The following is a 21,093-nucleotide window of genomic DNA, read 5'->3' on the forward strand; positions in this document are numbered from 1 at the left end:
ACCAGATCCCAGCAGCATTCCTCACTGCTGGCTTGCAGAATCTGCTCTGCTTTTTCATTTTCTGACTTACCTGTTCCCACAGGAAGTTCCACTGCAAGCTAAACCTGAGCTAGTTACCAAAGCTCCTTTTATGGCCAGTGGAGAAGCACAGCCTTTGAGGGCACACCATCCCATTTATCTCTGCCATTGAAATATATTTTCTTCTTGCAGTTCAGTGGAAGAGAGTGATCTCATTTAGGAATTCTATTTCTTACTCCACCGACTTCTTGCTTAAAATACTCAGCTCTGTGTGAAAACTCACTGTCTTCACTCCCCACCACCCATGACTTTTATTCCCTTTCACATTTTGTTTCTTGCACCTTCTGCCCTCGAAATCAATTTTGAAAGAGTCATTGCTTCAGTAAAATGAAGAGATTTAATCCCTTCTGGAAATGCATTCATACATAGTATTCATACATACACAGAAAAGAAATTGCATTAAGTGTTTAACCAGGCTTTTAACTAAAAAAATTCTCTTTCAGTTTAATCTAATAAAATTAGTAATTTTCTATCTTCTCTAAGTTAAACAAGTAAAGCAAAAAAAGCCAATGCTATTCTTAAACTATTACTCTGCAGACTGCATGTACTTATACATAGCTACTGCTTGAAAGTTTTGGTAAGTAAAATCTATATGGACAATCATCTCCATGCAAAAAAAGTGTATATTATTAAATAGTATATTATACTGTTATTCTTTGAGATATACCCCACATACATCCCATGCCCTTCCTCACTATTAGAAGTTTCTTACCCAGCTGATTTCTCAGTTGATAACATAACTCCTGTCTATGTTTGTTCGGTGGTGTTGGAAGCTGTGTGCTTCTGCTGGAATGTCCTCAAAAGGATTATTTTCCTATGCCTTCAGAAGGACACATCCACTGCAGTGCTGACAGAGCTTCCTAGCTTCAGTCAGCGTACAGCAGGTAGCCATTCCTTCCTCAGTCAAATCTAAATCAAATTTTCATCATCTGATAGGGATTTTGATGGAGACAAATAGCAGAACTACAGAGGCAACAAACAGCAAAACTGCAGAGGTAATTTACAAGTGGGAAGTCAGACAATATAATTCTTTTTGGCTCAGTGGTACAAAAGAAGAGACAATGCATGATGAGTTCAGTAGGAGGTTTGTAACAAAAATTTATCCAAAGTGATGGCTCGTTCAACAACATATGGACTTAAGACAGAATTTGGGGAATAATGTAGATTTCCATTCTGTGTTTGGGGCTGTCGATTTGTGCATGTACAGTGCTGTGTTGTCCTCAGTATGTGAAAGGAGTTTATTCACTAGCACTGCCCATACCTATTTCTTTCACTTCCTTCAACAAACATGAATTATACATTACATTTCCTTTAACAATAAGCGTTTCAAGCACGATCTGTCACACTGCCTCAAGAACTAGAAGTGGTCAATCTTAACCTTTATTAATTAAAGCTGTTTCCCTGTAACCGCTGACCGCCAGGGAAAGGTTTCATCTGTACTGGCTAAAATTCAAGCTAAAAACCGTTGGGTGCTCTTCCTTTAGCCTCTGGTGCAAGGTAACTCTAATTACTGCATTATTTAACTCTACACCGAGGGCACACAGCCCGCCTGACGAGTTCAAATGTCGCTCCCCTTCCCTTCGGACGAGGAATGCCGGCCGGGGCCGCGGCTGCTCCCGCTGTCCCGGCAACGCCGGCCCGTCCCCACGGCAACGCCACCGGCCATGGTGGGGCGAGGCGCGGCCGGCCCGGGCCGAGGTGAGGGCCGGACATGGGGCGGGCTGCGTGCGACTCCTGGGCTCTGCTGTGTCCCTGCTCCGGGCCCTGGGCTCCCGGCTCCCTCCCGCTCCCAGCCCTGACCCTGCCCCGCGCTGCCAACACGGCCGAGGCCGCCCCGGGCCCGCCGCACTCGGCCTCCCCTCGGCCTGCCCCGGCTGGGCGGGCAGGGCTGGCCCTCTGTGGCCGCCATTCGGGGACAGCGTCGGGGGCCATGGGGCCGTGTCTGTCCGCCTGCACAGGGGGCTTTGAACAGGGGGGTCCTTTTCCTCCAGCCTCGGGGGGCCATGGGACTGTGTCTGTCCTTTGGCACAGGGGGCTTTGAACAGGGGGATCCTTTTCTTCCAGCCTCGGGGGGCCATGGGGCCGTGCCTGTCCCCGTGCACAGGGGGCTTTGAACAGCGGGATCCTTCTGCTCCAGCCCCGGGGGGCCATGGGGCCGTGCCTGTCCCCGTGCACAGGGGGCTTTGAACAGCGGGATCCTTCTGCTCCAGCCCCGGGGGCCATGGGGCCGTGCCTGTCCCCGTGCACAGGGGGATTTGAACGGGAGGATCGTTTTGCTACAGCCTCAATAGAGGCCTCCTGCTGTTGGCTGCCGGAATTTCTAATGGTAGCGGGAAATAATCAGTACTTGCACCTGATTTCCCCATTTCTTTAAAATTTGCAAGTTGTCTTCATAAGGTCGCCCTTCCCCTCCTCAGGGATTTAAATGAGTTAAAAGAATTTGTTCGTTCCTAGGTAGGTTTATTTCAAATCATAGCAGCCACAGCATATTTGACCGTTTGAGAGCTCGGTTAGTGACAGGGTCTCCTTGCCAAGGTGGGCTCAGGTGACACTGCTAGCACTGATTAGTCTTTAAATAAAAGTTCTTCAACCATTCCTGTTTAAAGGTCCCGTGGGTACCTGTGTGGATGTCTCTCCAGTGCCTCATTGCTCTTGTTCTGAGGCGCTGTATTATTATGTGGGGCTAGTAGAGCTTGCTTTGGTCATTTTATAAATGATAAGGAGTTTCTTCTTCTTTCAGAAGAAACTTTTTAGAAATTACTGGTCTCTTTTCTCCTTCTTTTCATTTTGGGTCCCTTCTTCCTCTTGGATGGGTTTTGTTTAGACCATTACATGTGTTAAGTAGTGACCAGAGTCTTACATTCATTTTGAAGAGAGACTGGATCTGTCAGGCATAACTCCACAAACTGATTTCATAAGAGTTGAAAAATCCAGGGAAATTTTGACTTGGCACATTTTTAACACATGAAGCTCATGAAGCTCAGGCAGCCATGTCGTTATTTTCTGTGCCTTTTAGACATCTGCCATACTGCACACGAAGCTCATATTTACTTGATTGTTTCCCATAAACCATAAATTCTTTTCAGTGGAACTACCCGGGGTACAATTAACTGATGGTTATTCCCTGCAAAATCCTGTGTAAGGTCTTGATCATCTCTTGGGGTCCATGGAGATGATCCATGCATCTTTAAGAAGCATTTTTGAAGTTTGGTCAACTTTGCTGAGCATGAGACTTCTTTATCTAATTCATTACGATATGACCTTGGTGCTCTTTTGCACTATTTTATGATGCAGATTAAATTACCTGTGTAAGGCATAACTATTAACAATTTTAAATGTATTCTTTTTTTAAGGGTCAGCTAAAGTGTAAAGATATTGACTATGAAAGAAAAAGTGATCTGTATAAAGACATAGTCATATTTTTAAGGGGTGATTGCCTAGATTTGTAGAAAATATGGCCAAACAGGTATGTATTTACTGTTACTTGGTGTACTTTGTGCAAATGTACATTGGTAAGAACTACATTGTAAACCTGGCTGAACATTTATGTTTTTTATCAAAGATAAATCTATGATTAAATGAAGAATTTTGAAGACTGGAATGCTTTTTTAAGTTTCAATTTTAAAAAAATATGTTTCTTTTGTAAACAGCAAGTAGTGCACCATTTCATGTGTTGCTCTATCATACTTTTTGATGGGGTTTGATCCAAAATGTGAGGTCAGCTTCTAGTTTTGCATGAAATGTTTTGTCTGTCTTCTGGTCTTGTTCTTTATGGAGCAGTGGAAATGTTAAAGCAGGAAAATGTGATATCTGTATGGAAAAGGTCAGCTTTTTATTACAGTATTTTTCTGTGACGAAAACCACTTAATTTTTTATTTTCATTCTTCCTAACCCAAACATACATAATTGCCCAACTTTCTTATGAGAACTGCCTGATTTAAATATCAGAGCTGAGAGTTAAGTTAAGCTTACACACTTTATCTTGATTCAGACACTGTAAAATGCAAGTGGTTTGGTTTTTATTTAGAGCTCTGTATTAGCTAGAATCACACAGTACCAGTACAATTTTAGTTGTTTCCTTGTTCCTGATAAAACTAATTTTTTTTAGATTTCTAGTGTGATTTTAACAGATTATTTGGAGGTAAAATTCCTCACAGGCCAAAACCTGTCAAGAGTTTCATTGTGGTTATTTACATGCAATTTTAATTATTGAAAGAAGGAAGTAATTAACAGTGAAATTTCCTTATCCTCTAGTTCTGATTTTCTGGGATTTAGGGCTGATACTTATTTTTTTAAGATACAGATATTAGACAATTTTGAAAGAACAGAGCATTCCAAGTAATACACATATACACATTAGCTTACATTAACAATATTGGAATCAGAATTGTGAGTTGTTCTCTTTGAAAATGTATTAAGTTCCAAAATCTTTATTTATCTCATAGGCAAGTATTGCTTTAATGTTATGCCTGCACATTGGTTTACACTTCATAAGTAGGACAACATATGAATGTTTTGAGACATTGGTTTAATTTATTTGCAGTGATTTGGCTTAATTTGATGATTATGAAAGGCGAAATGTGGTAACATTTTACTATTTTTTCAGATGTAATCCTAAATGTTAATATAGAATAATGTTACTATTGATGATAACATGACTTTATTTACTACTTTTCTGCCCTTATGAATATATTGTAACTTTTTAAGTTACACTTAATAAGTCACACTTATTAAATTAGAGCAAATAAACAGAACTTACCTTGTTTTTCCTTCAATTTTCATGTAAATCATACACTTGTTCTCTGGCTGTGTAAATAAGTTTATGCAGAAGAGTATACATTTTACCTTTCTTATTTTGGAATTTCTTATGATCTTGCCTTGCTGAAGAGTTGGTGTAGTACATTCTGCTTTCTATGACTGGAATTTAAACAAGTTAATATCATAGAGCTGCAGAACATTTATACCTGTGGGAAAACCTTCTCTGCTCTAGAACTGAAATGCAGAGAAAAGCTGTATTTCTAAGTTTGACTAAATGAAGTAAAATATGAGTGGAAATAGTTTTGATTTATTTTCTGAGGAGAGGAGAGCTTCAAAAAGCTCATTACATACACATGTATTGCAAAACCAATTAACTTTTATAATATCTGCCTGGCCTTGTTTAAGCTAAGGTTCAGAATTGCTGTGTTGGCATATAGTGCTGTAGCAAACATGCCTTTTAAAGTATGCTTAACTGATCAAGCTACAGCACCAATTCCCCTGTGATTTATCTCGTTTATCATGTGCTAAATTGTCTTGTCTGGAGTACATTTTCAGAATGAGAGCATTAGCATGAGTTAGTTTGGAATTAGACACTTGAGTTGGCAAGGCTTCAACAGCCGATTCTCATCTGGGACCAGTGGAAAACAGAGCCTGCTGTGACAGTCTCCTTAAACTGCCTTGAATCAGGCACACAAAGGAATGTCTTCACCTATCTGGGACTGACAGCTGCAATAACAACAATAATAATAATAAGTAATGATCATATGCTGACTTTCCTGTAAAAATTGAGTGTGTTCCAATAGAGAGTGAGAGTTGACAAGAGTCCTTTCTGTTCTGTATATTATTGATTAGCCATGGTGCTAGACACTGACAGCTGAAGGATTGGAAGGTGCCACTCAGCTCCATTCGTGTATGTGACTTGTTCAACACTGTTTTGTCGTGAGAGACAGAAGATGAAAAAATGGATGAAATGGAATGGAATGTGTTTATATTGATTCTAAACTATATCAAATTAAATTACTTGGAACTGAAGTCTAGCTGTTTATGATAGTCCATTTTCAGTTTTATGTTCATTACTTTTTTTGTGGGAATTTTTTGTAAATCCTTTATGCAAGGAAATAGTTTTAATGTAAGTGTTCCATTGAAAGCAGAAGGCTGACTTTGCATGTCTAAATCTTAAAACTCATTTGGATCTAGGTTCTATAAAAGTGCTTATGTTACAGATTTTTGACATATTAAAAATCAAACAACACCAAATATTGAAAGATTTTCCTGAAATTCTAAATTTTTCAACTTGATTTACATAAAAAACCCTCAATTTGCATATGATAACTGCTACTTTTCAAATTAATGTTTTGTTCTTTTAAGGACAATATAATTTTGTGTTTAGAATCTTATTCTATGTTTAATGCATGCAGTTTTTAAGCACAGAGTCCTAGAATTTTGCTTGTAACTTAGTGTTTTAATATTCATTATTCATGTAGCAATATGAGTGAAAAAACATGTCTCCTTTTACTAGGAATCTAGTATGTCTAAAGAACCAGCACACAAGAAGAATCAGCATGTGGAAAGTGCTGAGATTTCTGGCCAATCACAGAGCCTTCATAATCTTACAGAAAAGACTGAATGTGAGAAAGGGAAAACTTGTTCAACAGGACCCACTGACCAGAGGTCAAAACCACATATGAAGTGGAAGAGCAGTGGGATTTCTGCTTCCCAAAGGTAAGTAATTTTCTTTAAAATTGAATTTGCCTTTAGAGCTATCTAAACTGTGCTAATGATGGGGATGCATGTTACAGGTTTCCATTATTGTCTTAACTTAGGAGGAATAAAACAAAGCCTACTACATGTTAATTTCCAAGGAGAGAGTTTGGACTACCAAAGAGAATTCTCAGGTTTTTTCTGTCATGTCACAACTTTGATGTTGTGACATCATTTCCACAGCAAGGCAGGGAAGGAACTTGCAGTCATCTGCAGTACTGGTTCTCCAGGACTGTGATATCATCATATTTTTTGGTGTAAAATGCCTTTTAAGCAAGACTGATTAGAAAAGCTGATCTAAACCACACTTTCTGAGCGAGGTGAAAGAGGTTCTGGGTGGAAAATCAGAATGACTCTTGTTACTGCCACTTGATTTTGTATTATATGAGCTATTTCTCTAGCTCTGTTTAGCAATGATATTCACTAATGAGATTATCTCAAAGTTTGAACACTCAAAAGAGAGTTTACATATTTTGTATATTGTTGGATTTGTCTTCTGAAAATAGTCCTCTGTTTTGATTTCATGTTTCCTGATTTTGTGTAAGTGAAGGAAGAAGAAGATCTACAGAAAAGCCTTTCAATGTCATTCTACAAAAAATAGTATCTTTCTCAAGTCTACCAATTTAATAAGTTGCAAGAAACATTTTGAGATGTTGGATGTGACTTATGGTTATCAATTAGAAAGAAATTGGCTTTCCAAGGCAAGAGCTAACCTTTTTCCACAGTTACTGAATGAAGTCTTAATGTAGTGAAATTGACTGCAATCATAAGTAATATTCTCTTTTTTTTCTTGTGACTGTGATAAAGTGACTAGCTCAGGCTCAAAAAGACATTTTGCTTTCACAACATTGTTATTTTGGGACAAAAAAAAAAGGACCAGAGATTGTGGCCAGTTAAAAGTAGGAGTGTTTTGGAATATGAGGAAAGTAATATATGCTGTATTCAGCATGATCAAAGCTGTGGAACATCTAAGTGTGTGGAAGAATTAGGCAGACCAAACTGCCTGGAAATAAGATGACTAGAGGAGGAGAAGAAGAAAGATACAGAAACTCATGTCTGGGGATGGTAAATAGGAAACAGATAGTCACTGTCTGTTCTAGGACAAAAATAAGGGCATCAAATTAAAATGAGCCAGTGAGATAGTTCGGAACAAAGGGAGAGATGCCTTCATATGCCACATAGCCAAGCACTCACATTCTTTGCCAGAATATAGTAAATTCATTTGTTTGTGTGAGTTCAAAAATCAGCCAGAGACATTTATTGAACTCTTCATCCATTCAAAACTGCTAATGCATGGACAATCAGGAGTTTTCTGAATCACACTATGCTGAAGAATATTCTGGAAAAAAATAATTTATGTGTTCTTTTTTTTTTTTTAAATAAACCCAAATCCAGTAGTGACAAGGTTCGAAAAAAATACTCTGAAGGAGAAGGGAAAAGTAGAACTGGATCTCTGCCTGCAAAAAAGAAAGCCAGTGGCAAATCTAAATCAGTTAAAATTCAAGAAACTTCAAAATGGTATGGATGACTTATTTTTCCTTCCTCAATTTTTTAATTTTTATTTTCCCTATGTACAGTAATTATCACTATACTTACCATTTGGTAATATTAGTTGAATTTTTCTAGTTATTAGGCTGTGTTGTCATACCTGTTTGAAATATGCTTGTCCATATCATAGTTTATAACTATTTGAAATTGGTGATTCTGTTTATTTATTTTTAGTAAAGCATCAATCAACCTTGAGGATAGTGAAAGTTCCTCAGAGACTGATGAGGATGAACACCCTGTACGTCGTCAGGAAGGAGGCAGCGATTTGTCAGCAGAATACTGGGGAATTCAAAAACTTGCAAAATATGTAAAAGTGAGTAAGCATTGATAAATTGTATAAAAACTAAAAATAGTTACATTTGAGGAGACCAGACCAGTTCCTTATCCTTTCCTCTTTCATTATACTTTAGTATAGCCCTGTGGTGTAGTATTTTCAAATCCTGGAACTGTGGACTTTCCTATCATGCACTTTCTTTTTAATCTGCTGTTTTTGGCTTATATAGCCCTTTAGATTAAACCATCTGTTCAGTGTTATTTAAAACGTAAGATGGCATAATCTCTTTATTAATTATTGGGTTTCTGTTTTGCTTTTTGTACAAAACTTTCCAAGAGATTTCTTTATGTGGATAATAACTTTCAAGAGTTTTTATTAAAACTGAATAGTTGCCTAAAGTCTTTCATCAACTGTGATTAATGCATGTCTGAAATAATTCTAACATGGTCTTGTGTCTGGATAGATGCTTTAGTGGACAGGAAAATGTATGATAAACAGGCATCTTCTAAAACAAACCAAAAAAACGTTTTTACACAGACTTGTTGAAAATCTTTTGGAACCTATAAATATAGATAGTTAGAATTCTGAATATGTCTGAAACAGATCAAAACCCCAACAACCCTGTACTATTCTGGAAAACTCTAATTATGTTTTTCCCTCAGGAGAAGTTCCTTTACAAGTTCATACTGGAATTTATGTTCTGTTAAGTTGCTAATAAAAGCACTGGCTTATTTATTTTTTTGAGTGCAACTACAGAGAATGCACATCCGACAGATGAAATAATGGTGTTGGCTTTTGGTGCACCAGAAAGGGCAAGTCATATGAGGAGCAGCTGAGGGAGCTGGGCTTGTTTAGCCTGGAGAGAAGGAGGCTCAGGGGTGAGCTCATCACTCCTTCCAACTGGTTGAAAGGAGGTTGTAGCCAGGTGTGGGTCAGCCTCTTCTCCCCGGCGACCAGAGATGGGACAAGAGGACGTGGCCTCAAGATGTGCCAGGGGAGGTTCAGGCTGGACATCAGGAATAGTTTTTCACTGAAAAGATGGTTAAGCATTGGAACAGGCTGCCCAGGGAAGTTACCAGAACAGTGCAGTCACCATCTGGGGAAGTGTTCAAGGAATGATTGGATGTGGCCTAGGTACTGTGGTTTAGTTGACGTGGCAGTGCTCAGTCAAAGGTTGGACTTGATCTTTTGATCTTTTCCAACCTTTATGATTGTATGATTGATTCTACAATTAATTACTTGTGAGGAATAAGCAAAGTTTTGGCTCCTCACAGTCCTTTTAAGTACTGTAGAAGAGTAACTCAGTCTTTTAAAATGTATTCAGAGTACTCACACTGCTTGTTTTCAGTTCATGTCTGGGGGGCCTTGCTAGTGGACCTGGCAAAGAGACACAGACAAACATGGATAACACAAGCCCATCTACATTTATTTTTTCTAGGTTGGACCTCTGTATTTTTGTCATTTTGGCTATGGCAAAATAACTCTTTGCAAATATAACTTTGAGCATGTAACTTGCTCAGCTCTTCCTAATGCTGAACACAGCATGTTCACATTTTGTATTATAGAATTCTTCCTACTCATGTGTAATTGCAGTTCAACAGGATGCTTTCAAACCTTTCAGTTTGTTAATAGCTTGCTTCTCTCTGTGTTATGAAGCAACTCTGTACTTTTCAGAGAGCTCAGAGAAACAAGCATGCTACTTTTTAGTAAAGACCCAAGGTCCTCCTGGAGGAGATACTTGAAATTCATTATTGTTGATGCATTCCTACTAATCTTTTAATTGGCCCATTTATGTACTACCCTCTTTACTGACAAAGATCTTCTCTCCTGATTAATTAATTCTCAAAGTCCCTTTCCTCTCTCGATCCTTCATATAGTTGGGTTTAGATTTTAGTATTGAACTTAAATCAGTATTGAAATTCATATCTACATTTGCATAAAACCATTCTGAAAGAAGAGTGAGAATGACAAATAGGAAAGCATGTTTTTCATGCACCTCTGTTTCAGAAATTGACTTTATTTTGTTCCAGTTGTCATCAAACAAAATTACATAATCGTTTAGAACTGGGAAATGACAGGGCAGCATTTTTGATCAGACAGTGAGTACCCATTAAGAAGTTTATAATATAAACTTCAATAATATGAAAAAGTTTTGTTGTGAAAATTCAAATATATACTTCTTTACATATTCATGCACACCTGAGTCTTCCAATAGTTCTTTAAGTTAGATATAAAATAACTAAGTATTTGAAGATAAAATAGTTCTGTGAAAATAGTTCCATGTTCATTCTTAGCTGCATAAAGCAAGAACTCCCTAGTGTCAGATAAAGCTGAAAAGAGATACCTCAGTGCCATACCACAGACAGTGGTTGAAATGTTTTATTGATGGAGTGCTACTCTAGCTTGCACATGGAATTCATTTTAATTCAAGTATAAATACTGCACCTCTGGCCAGACTTGGGAGATTTTTTGGCATTCTTGTTGTTCATGTGGGCAAGTGTTCATGCAACGTAAGAGAAAATAAATTTATGACTGTGTTATTTAAGTATCTACAAGCATATTTATATAGAAGCACAAATTTCAAAGGGCTTGTGTTGTTTTCCCATCTGAAAAAATTAATAAAATGCCTTAAAGAGTATTTGGTCAATATACCAAGAAAATGCAATAATTTGTAGATGCAATGATTTTTCTAATGTCTGTTTAAGTTAGTGGGAATAACAATTCAACAAGACTCTATAAAAGATCGATTTGCAAACAAGAAACTCCCATAAAACCTGAAAACCTAGTTTTTCTGTATTGTTAAATTGTCATTAAATGTTAAAAAGATGGTTGCTGTTTGTATAAAGCAAACTTGCAAGATCCTGTGAGTTGTGCCTGTAGGCTCTGTACTTGAATTCCTCTTCATGGAGAGAAAATTCCAGTGCTGGGGAAATTCCCTTCTGACTTTTTGCCCTTCTCCACTCCCATTCCTTTCTGGGAAAGAGTATCCATGTTGGAATTGTTCCTCTGGGAAGCAGCTGCTTCTGTGGTCTGGCTCCTTGTCCTACCTTCAGGCTTCCCAGAGCTATGCAGCAGGAGCTGGAGCATGTGTGTTCCTGCCATGCCTCCCCATTGACTTAGCAATGAGCAGCAAAATAGATCAGTGAGCTTGGGATGGCCTTGTGTTACACATCCTTTGGGGCCACAGTAGATAAAATAGGGAATGAGGTGCTCTGTAGGTGTTTGTAACAGTGAGATTCACCCAGCCTACTTCAGATTTGACATTATTTATTAAATTGGCACTTCTGAAGACTTGGATTTCTAGATGAAGGACTACATTTCACATCTGAAAAATTTTAGGAGTAGGACGAAGGGGTCATCTTTTTCAATTATCCTTTTTCTAGAAATGGAGAACATCAGGTAGAAATGCAGAGTCTTCTTTGTGGCAGATCTGGGGCTGTTCACTGGAAAAAAAAATGGTGAGAGCTGGGCTGTGGGCTGCCCACAGTTGAGCGTTGACTATTGCCAGTTTTATGATAAAACTGAGATGTTAATGGGTGAATTGGGCTGGTGACTGTGCCAGGAATAATGCCAATATCCAGAATAAATATTAAATCCCTTAAGCCCTTGTGCTGTTTGACTTTGGTTCCCTGTAAGGGCAGAATTCAGATGTACACCTATGCCAGGATGAGGATGAATAGAGTTCTGCAGGACCATGTCAGTTACAGAATTCATCCTTCATTTTCTCATGTGGAAAGTCATTCTACTCTTGGCTATATTTCAGGATTAGGCTAGTGAAACCAGTCAAATCTCACACAAAGGATATATTAAAGTAATATATCCTTTAATTTGATATCTGTTTGGAATTAATCTAGTGCAAAAGACCTCATTCCCAGAACAGCATTGTGTTTCTTTTCTACTTTGGAATCATAGATGGACAAATCTACTGTCTCTCCCTGGCTGTTTGTGCCCTGTGCCAGGCCCAGGAGCTGGAGAAAGGCTATGGCACTTCACTGGAACCAGGGAGGATGTCCCCTGAGAGTGGCATTGAGCTGCAGCTCCCAGGTGCCCATGTGCACATGAGAATTGTGTGGTTTAGCAGCTGATGTATACAGCAACTCTTATGAGAACCAGTTATAAATTTATGGCACTTGTGAAGCCATTGATGTGGCTTGTAGATTTTTCTCAAAATTTACAGCAATAGAGGACAGACAGTATTTTTGAACTGCATTATGAAAAAGTATAGCTCTCTTTAAGTTATAATGGTACTGGAAACATTCCATATTATTAAGATTATACTAGTGCTCATTATAAAAATTTGAATCAGTTTCATGAGCCATGTATTAAGAAGTCAATTGCATTTTGGGATTAGCAGAAAAGTAATTCTACTTTATTCTAATGTGCAGGACCTCAGAAAAAGACATGAACATCCCACCCTAAGGAATACAATGGATCTTCAAATACTAATTGTTTAAAGTGAAAAGTCTAAAATCTCTGTTTATGGATGTTTCCACAGTCTTGAAATGTGACCCTGTGTGTGTGATGGATACAAATGTTAGGATCTAATGGCAGAAGTCCCTATTCTGTGTAGGACATATATTGCACATCAAAGCTTTTTCTACAATCTGTGGACAAGAGTGAAATGTTTTTTCTTTATAATATCTTGTTGGCAAGACTTACATGAGATTGTTTTAGCTAGTAAATACATAATAAGCATATGTAAGTGCATGTAAAATATTTTTGTACATGTAGTAACTTTGTGTAAGGCCCTTTTTCAGGACTGACCACTTTGACCAACTCACCTTATTAGTAAAATGTCCAACAACAAATCTTTTCCTTCTTAATGAAAGTATAGGTGGGGTAATCTGAAGGAGGTTTTCAACTGGATGGAAGGTAAAGATGAAAAATAAACTTTGCTTTAGTTTGGCTTAGACTTATTTTTCAGAAGATACAAAAGGTATGTGACATAATCATGTGCCACCTGCTAGTGTTTCATGGCACATGTTTGGCTCACCCGTCAGCCCTGGCAAACCTGTCAGCCTTCATATCACTCTCCTCTACTGTTCATGAATATCTCTTGCTCCCATCTTCCAGCATTAGCCAAGATTTTATCTTAAAATTCAGTAAAGAATGTGATTAGTGGGAAAAAAAAGGAAAAAAAATGTGAAAAATTCAATTTATAGTTAAGATATGTATTTCCTAAAGACCTTGATAGTGCTGATCATGAAAAAGAAATAGTTTTATGATAACTTTACTAGGTAGGAAATATTTGGCAAATGGTGAACTCTCAGATTATTATTATAATTGGCAACTTTGAAGCATTGGAATAGCTCCCTGTTCAAAATACCATGCAATCATTCTTCATCCCAAGAGACATATAAAATTCATAACCACCAGTTGAATTTTGACCATTAACACTGATACCAACTCGGATGAATTTCTGTGTAGTGAAGGTTTAATTAATGTTCACAGGGTCACACATTCCTTAGAGTTTCATAGCTGATGAGATGAAAGTCAATCTAGAAAAAAAAAAGTAAACAGAATTCAGTAAAAAAGGAGAAAGAAGAAATAGTAGATGAAAAATAATGGACTGAGGAAAAGAATGTAAAGTAACTTAAGTGATTCTCCTCTTTCTACAGGGTTGTAGTCTTTGATGAAAACAGGTAATGAAATTAATGAGCTATGGCTTTGACACCATAACTGTAGTACCTCTAAAATAGTAGTAAATTGCCACAATTGTCTCAATCTGACTTCAGATTTATATTCATGAAGTAGATAATGAATTATGTTTCCTAATAATTAGGATGTGATTGTGTCTGAAAGGTAGCGAGAGTTTTAAGTAGTGAAAACAACATTCTGTGTTGTTTCTAAGTGTCCCACATTGCTCTGGGCTCAGTTGAATCACAGCTCACTCCACACTGTTATTCCAGAAGCACGCCTGTGCTTCAGCCATGTCTTCACCCATATTTGTTTTTCCTATGCTCTCACTAAGCCCCGTTTCTAAGTTTGTTTTATTTCTCCAGAGAACACCTGTCTCTTAGGTTTTCATAAACTATTGCTATAATTTTGTTTTCCTTGCAAAATTTTTTTTTTGGCTAGTTTCAAATGACACTGCCTCTTCTGTCTGTCCAGTGCTTATGAAGCTTCCACAGCATGCAGGCTCTCCAGCAGCCTGCAGAGGCAGCAGTCCTTCCTAGTTGAACCTCATTAACTTTTCTCCTCAGATTCACATCCACTGGTTTCCTAAGTTACCTGGATACCTAAAATTAAAATGATAGTAATAGCATTAATGCTTTTATCCTCTTTCTGAGCCAAGTACTAGACAGTCAGAATTGCTTAGGCAGGTCTGACACTGTCACACAAGATCAGAAGCACATGTGTGAAATGGACAGCAAATGTCTCATCTCCAAGTCTCCAGTCAGGGTTTACAGTGTTATATTACTGTTAACAGTAGTGCTGTTTGTGTAGGGTTTTTTCTTTTAAAAATTTATTACTAGACCCTTTTCCCTTTCTCATTCAATTCTGTTTGCTTCTAATTTCTACATGTTCTTTTAAAACACGCATATACTTTATTTTCCTCAGATTAAGTGTTCTTACAAAATTGTCCATGTGGATCTGGGGAAGAAATACACTCCTAAACTGAAAATTTCACAATGGAGTAGAAGATAAACTTGCACTGTTAAGATATTATATATTATCTTGGCCAGGTTTTCTGTGGTTTTGGGGTCACCATTTCACTTCTTTCCAAGTTTGAGGTTTAAGAAGTTACTAGGAAAATATTCTGTTATTCCCAGTCCAAGGAAGTAAAAGTTCATATGTTTGCACATGAACTGTTAGACTTTTGCCTCCTCTATAGTAGAATCCAATTTCTATGAATTAGAAAAGGAAAGCTAACAGAATGGGTACATGTCTTGGAAGAGTTTTCAAGAGGGAATCAATGCTTGCCTAACAAAACTTGCTGGTTCATGCAGAAAATAATAGACATCCTTTTGTTTGGAAACTCATTTCTTTTCAGTTTCATAAAATATGACAATTTAAACTCACTGTAGGGGGGTCATGACATATATGTCACTTCTACCACTATGTAGGGTGAGGGTCAAGGTATCAATCTGCAACTAAAACAGTGCAGCTTCTGTGCATTGTTGTAGTCCAGTGTGAATGTTTTGAAATGTTGTGATGCCTGTGATTTTCCACTGGCTTTACTTATATTAATCTGTATGGTTTACATACTGCCAGGCTGGAGCTAAAGAATGCCAGAAGATTCAGGAAGTGGGTCAGGGAATTATTCCATAACTCAGTTATACTTGTCTATAAGTCATGTCTTAACAAGTTGCAGCTTGTATGTTTTATAAACTAAGATGAAAAATTGGAACTAGTATTTAAACCATGACAAAACTCAGTGTGCTTAGAGATTGCCTAGCATAGAAAAAATTGCCTTGCTCTGGCATATTATGTATTTTATACATACTGAGTACTGCAGTACTCAGTCTTTCATTAAGCTTTATCAAAATTTATTTAGATGTTAAAGTACTTTCTAGCAGAAAATTACAAAATTTTCTCTGTGATTTAAGAGAGTAAAGTTCAACAGAAAATAAAGTCACAAACTTTTAAACTGAGAATTCTGTTTCATACTTTAATCTTTGTTTTGAAATTTTTGTTTTATAAAAATGACAATACTGCTTTAGATTTGGATTCCAACTAAACATTTTTTTTCCCTTGGAGGTTTTTTGTTCCATTAAAGAATTTTAATTTTAAAAGTCTGGTGTAACATTAATTTGACCAACTCTTTTGGGCTATCACATTATGCTATTTTGTTTGTTCAGTATTTTTAAAAAATATATTGTCTTGGCATGTTTGGTCTTAATTTCGTCCAGTATATTGTAATTGCCATTCAGATTATATATAGTCATAATCAAAACTGGGGTATTACACAGGAGAATGACAAAATTGCCCAAAAGCAGCAATTTTTTCCCTGTTATTCAGCCATAGGCTTGTTATCACAGACATGCACAGTTAGCCACCTATCCAGGATTTACTTAATACAATAGAGAAAATACACTTTTACTCTGGCAAAATAAATTTCAGCCATTGGTCTAAACAGTAAAAAAACCTCATCTTTGACATTACCATGCAGAGTAAAATATTTCACTTTCTGGTAGCATTCAGTCATGGTCACTCTAAATCCTAAACCAAATTAAATAAATGAATAATACACTCTTCAAATAGGTACTGTATTTATGGAGATATTTGAGAGCCAAAAACTGTACAATTTTCATTTTACTTAATTTCACTTTCTGTTGGGAAACTGCACTGTAACTTGATTGTAATGTTTATGTATTTCCATTCACATATTTTCATTTTGCTACAAATTCGGCAACACATTTGGAATAATACTCTTTATAATCCTGTTCATACTTTTATTAGTTGTACTTCTGTAATGGCTTTAGGTTTCAGTTGAAAGGGTTAACTTTAGAGTAAATTTTGTATCTTTCTTTCCTAGACTGCTGAACTGACATCATCAGTTCAAAAATGGAAGTTTTGTATTGACTAGGAATGGTTTAATTGGGATTGGACATCTGCTATTGAAACTTAAGCCTGTGTATTTTATTATCTATTCTCTGTATCTATGATCATAGTATCCATTATGGGTTAATCATTTTTTTGAAGAAAATCAGTAAATACCAAAACATTTCTTATTTATGAAATTTCATGATAGTAAATAACAGACAATAGGACTTGAGCAAATTGTAGGAAGTCATTGATTCCACCTGCTTGCCTCCAAAACAGCACCAATTCTTTGTGGGTCTTCTGGACAAATATTTCTCTGGCTTTTCTTTCCTGTCATGGGGATTTCATGTTGTAAACAATGTATTCAAGAAATCAAATATTCTTACTAATAAAGTTGGTTTTGTTGAGTTTTTTTTTCCTTTTTTTTTTTTTAACCAAGCATAGATCAACCCTGATACTCTTAAACCCCATTATTCCTCATCTGGACCTGGAGAAGAGAGGTCAGATTGGCATTGAAGGTGTTCTTTAAACTACCTTCCTATTGTCTTCTTTAGAATAAACAGTTCCAGTTCCTTCATTTTTTTTTTTTTGTAGAGATTGTAATTTTGAGATTTTGACATCCTCTGGTCTTTATCAACTTTCCCAGTATTTTTTCTGAACTAGAATACCTATAATGAATGTAGTACTTAAATTGAGCAGTGCCAATCCAAAGAAGGAGTAGTTCTTGTATCTTACAGGTTACAAATCTGGTTATAATTTTCTCTGTAAAGTTTGCTTTTTTTGTTTGGTGATGCTGTGATATTGACAGATAATATCAGCATTGTGTTCTATTGCTAACAAAAGATTTCTTCCTACAGTTCTGCAGACTAATCATGGCATCAGCCAGTTCTCTCAGTACCACAGAGCAGAGTCCATTGAGCTTATCTAGTGTAAAACATCTGTTACCTAAGCACTTACTGACTAGTTATGTCCTCAGCATAGCCAGAGTGTTCACTAGGCTGTCAGAGACATTAAGTAGCCATTAGCAGAATTTAGTAAAGGTTAATGCATAAAAAAGACCCCTTACTCCTTTTGCTTTTTTGGTTCCATTTGTTGAAAGGTTGCCATTGACTAACAGGGTTTTCCTCTTGATTATTACAGAAGTCAAACAAAATGGTTGTTTGAACGAGTGTATACCTTGGTAACTGCACTTTGGGTTGTGTCTGTATCTGCTTGTGTTTTTCTTTTATTTTTATTCTTTTTTGATCTTGTCAGTAGTTCTGTAATTCTCAGTTTTTCTCACTTGTTAGCTTGAGTATTATAAGAGAGACATTACACATTGAGTGCAAGAAGATGTTTTACTGATAGTGTAACAGTGATACTGGCTTATTTTCTTGGATATATGTGTTATACTGATATATAGGAAGAAAGACACATTTTAAAATGTCTGTGTTTCATTTCAAGCCTTAAAATTGACTGTTGATCTGCCAGTAGAATCTATTTTGCTTCCAACATATCAGATTTCAAATGGTATAACAACATGATGCAGATTTTATGTCAACTTAATGGAGAGGTAACTATTTCCATGCATGTTAAAATCTATGCTGTAACTACTACAAGACTTACTGTAATGATAACTTCAAGAAACAAAAAATAATTGTTGAAACCATCAGCAGTATTTCTTATTTTGTAGAATTGATGCTTCAGCACATATGAAAAATATTTTATTGTGGTTTTACATTAAAAACACTTAAAGTGGTGTGTTCATTTTTAAAGCTGAAAAAATAAAATGCATATATATATAATATATGGTTGTATTTTTTATTCATTATAAGAAAATTAAAAATTGTTTATTTTTTAAAAACTTGGTCCATATTAACTATCATATGCCAACCATTATACATGTAAGATAAGGGAATTATGGACTACTATGTTATGTATAAATGCAGTTTCACCGTAGGAAAAGCAGTCCTCACAAGGAGAGACATCACTTTTCAGGTTAGCAATGTACTTCTTACAGTTATTAAAATAATAAAAAGACAAGTTTTTAAAAAAACTCCTGTTGCAAATTTTTTATCAGACAAAGTAAATATCAAAGTCTAATCTGTTAAAAGGCCACAGATTTCATAAAAGGACAGCTCTTTGTTTTTCTGAGCTGCAGAATATTCTCTGTAGTTTTATAATCATATTGTAGGGATTTTAAAAAATATAATTAAGAATTTTATAAGTGTAGATAGACTGATTTCTCTAGGAAAACATTTGAGAATTTGTTACATTATTTTATACTCTAGGGCATTTTTTCAATGTAGTTTAAAATATATTAATAAAGGAAGACATTTCATTCTGCTGAAGTCAGGATGATAAATATAATTAAACATATAATATAAAAAAAATGGGGGCATCTTTCTCTAGGACACTGTTTAAAAATTACCTTTATATTTAACCACTTTTGTGGGGAAATTTTCTGGTATCTGTTGTAAAAAGAAATGTAGGTAAAAATTATGAAGAACTATGAATATATACTTCATTGATCAGCAGAAGTGTTTTGTCTGATGTAAGCTACTGGTCTGATACTTTATGAAGTAGTTCTCTCACATTCTTTTTGGATGTATTTTTTCACTTGTGATTCTTTACTATATTTATAACAACTTGAAGAACATGTTAAATTTAAATTCCCTTTGTACTGTGTCTGTCTTACTGTTTCTGTTTACATTTAAGAAATACGCTTCAGAAGTTATGGTTTTGTTAGATCTACCTGGTTTATATTAGCAAACATTACTCAGTTTTGTAATATTCTGTGTTTCATTATAATGTCCACAATTCAGCAGAACATTTTCCTCAAGGAAGGGTTGACCAAAAATCCTTTACAGATTCAAAACTCTCATTTAAAAGAGATGGGCTTGGGCAGCAGAGCTCAGATCTGGATGGGAGCCAGAGCTTCCCTGGAATGCAGGAGGTGGATGCTGCACTTTGATTTACTAGGTACTCTAAGTTGTAACTTCCACGTTAGTACCAGCTGGCAATGTTCGCTCCAGCTTCTGCTGCAGCTATAGCTCAGCTCTCCTAACTTCCGTGCTGGTTGGTTCAGCCTTGATTTTATTGACAGTAAACCTGTATTAGAGGTTTAAAAGAATCCACTGTCATATGGCTTAACTTCCTGCGTTGTGTTCTTTGATTTTTTTCTTTAAGTTTAGTTGCAGTGACTGAAATAAAGCTTATCTTATCTTATTCAATAGAGCTTGAATGGTTAGAAAAGCATTCAATCTGGTCTATTCACAGCAAGCCATGTTAATAGTTTTCCACCTGAGCTATTCACTCATTTGAATCTTTATGCCATTTACAGACTTTATCAATAATTCTATTTCTTACTATGTTTGTGTTATTGAACACTATAAAGTCAAAATATCTAACATGTTTCTTCTTTAGTAGTAGTTTTACTAGCACAACTAGAAGTGATTGGGTTTTATATTAAATGCATTTTACATATTTGTTAATTATTTGCTTTATTTTAGGGCGGTGATCCAACAGCCACTCTAATTGCACTGTGCTCAATGAGGGATTTCAATCTGTCTGAAGAAACCTGTCAGCTGGCCATCAAAGACACTGGATGTCTTGAAGTGTTAATTAATTTACTTGATACTGAAGAAATTAAATGTCAGGTAATGAGCTTTGTCAAACAGAGCAATGAATATGCCTTTTTTATTAGAATATTTTTTGAGTTTCAAAGTTACAGAGTGTAAAGAAAGTTTATTTCTCATTTCTGTATTTTCTTGTTTTCTTCAGATTTTTAAGAAAGATATCTATGTCTTTAACTTTCAGTTTCCTTCTTTTCTCCTGATTAAATATAAAGAAAAAAATTAACTAACCCATCATTTTAAATAATGTTAATGTTTTTATATACCTAAATAATGTTTAACTTCTGTCGTTTTCCGTTATTTAGATTGGTTCATTAAAAATCCTGAAGGAAATTAGTCAAAATATATTGATCAGACATGCAATTGCAGATCTTGGAGGCTTAGAGATCATGGTGAAAATACTGGACTCTACAGATACTGATCTAAAATGTTTAGCAGCTGAAACAATTGCCAATGTTGCTAGATTTAAACGAGCACGAAAGACAGTAAGGAAACATGGAGGAATCAAGAAATTGGTAAGCAGACATTAAAATTTGTACCCTTGTCATATGCATATTTTTGTTGAAAAAATAG

At 36.2% G+C, this 21,093-nt stretch overlaps 1 protein-coding gene across 1 annotated transcript in view; it reads left to right on the plus strand.

Moving 5' to 3' along the window:
• The first annotated feature begins 3,422 nt into the window (after positions 1–3,422).
• Positions 3,423–21,093, plus strand: part of ODAD2 (outer dynein arm docking complex subunit 2) — a 66,553-nt gene continuing 48,882 nt past the window's right edge. The window contains exons 1-6 of the mRNA XM_058816008.1: positions 3,423–3,544; positions 6,356–6,558; positions 7,993–8,115; positions 8,320–8,458; positions 20,398–20,544; positions 20,826–21,035. Of these exons, the coding sequence (XP_058671991.1) occupies positions 3,533–3,544; positions 6,356–6,558; positions 7,993–8,115; positions 8,320–8,458; positions 20,398–20,544; positions 20,826–21,035 (834 nt within the window). The 5' untranslated portion in view covers positions 3,423–3,532. The remainder of the gene's footprint in view (positions 3,545–6,355; positions 6,559–7,992; positions 8,116–8,319; positions 8,459–20,397; positions 20,545–20,825; positions 21,036–21,093) is intronic.

The sequence above is a fragment of the Ammospiza caudacuta genome, chromosome 1, assembly GCF_027887145.1.
Source record: "Ammospiza caudacuta isolate bAmmCau1 chromosome 1, bAmmCau1.pri, whole genome shotgun sequence".
NCBI lineage: Eukaryota > Metazoa > Chordata > Aves > Passeriformes > Passerellidae > Ammospiza > Ammospiza caudacuta.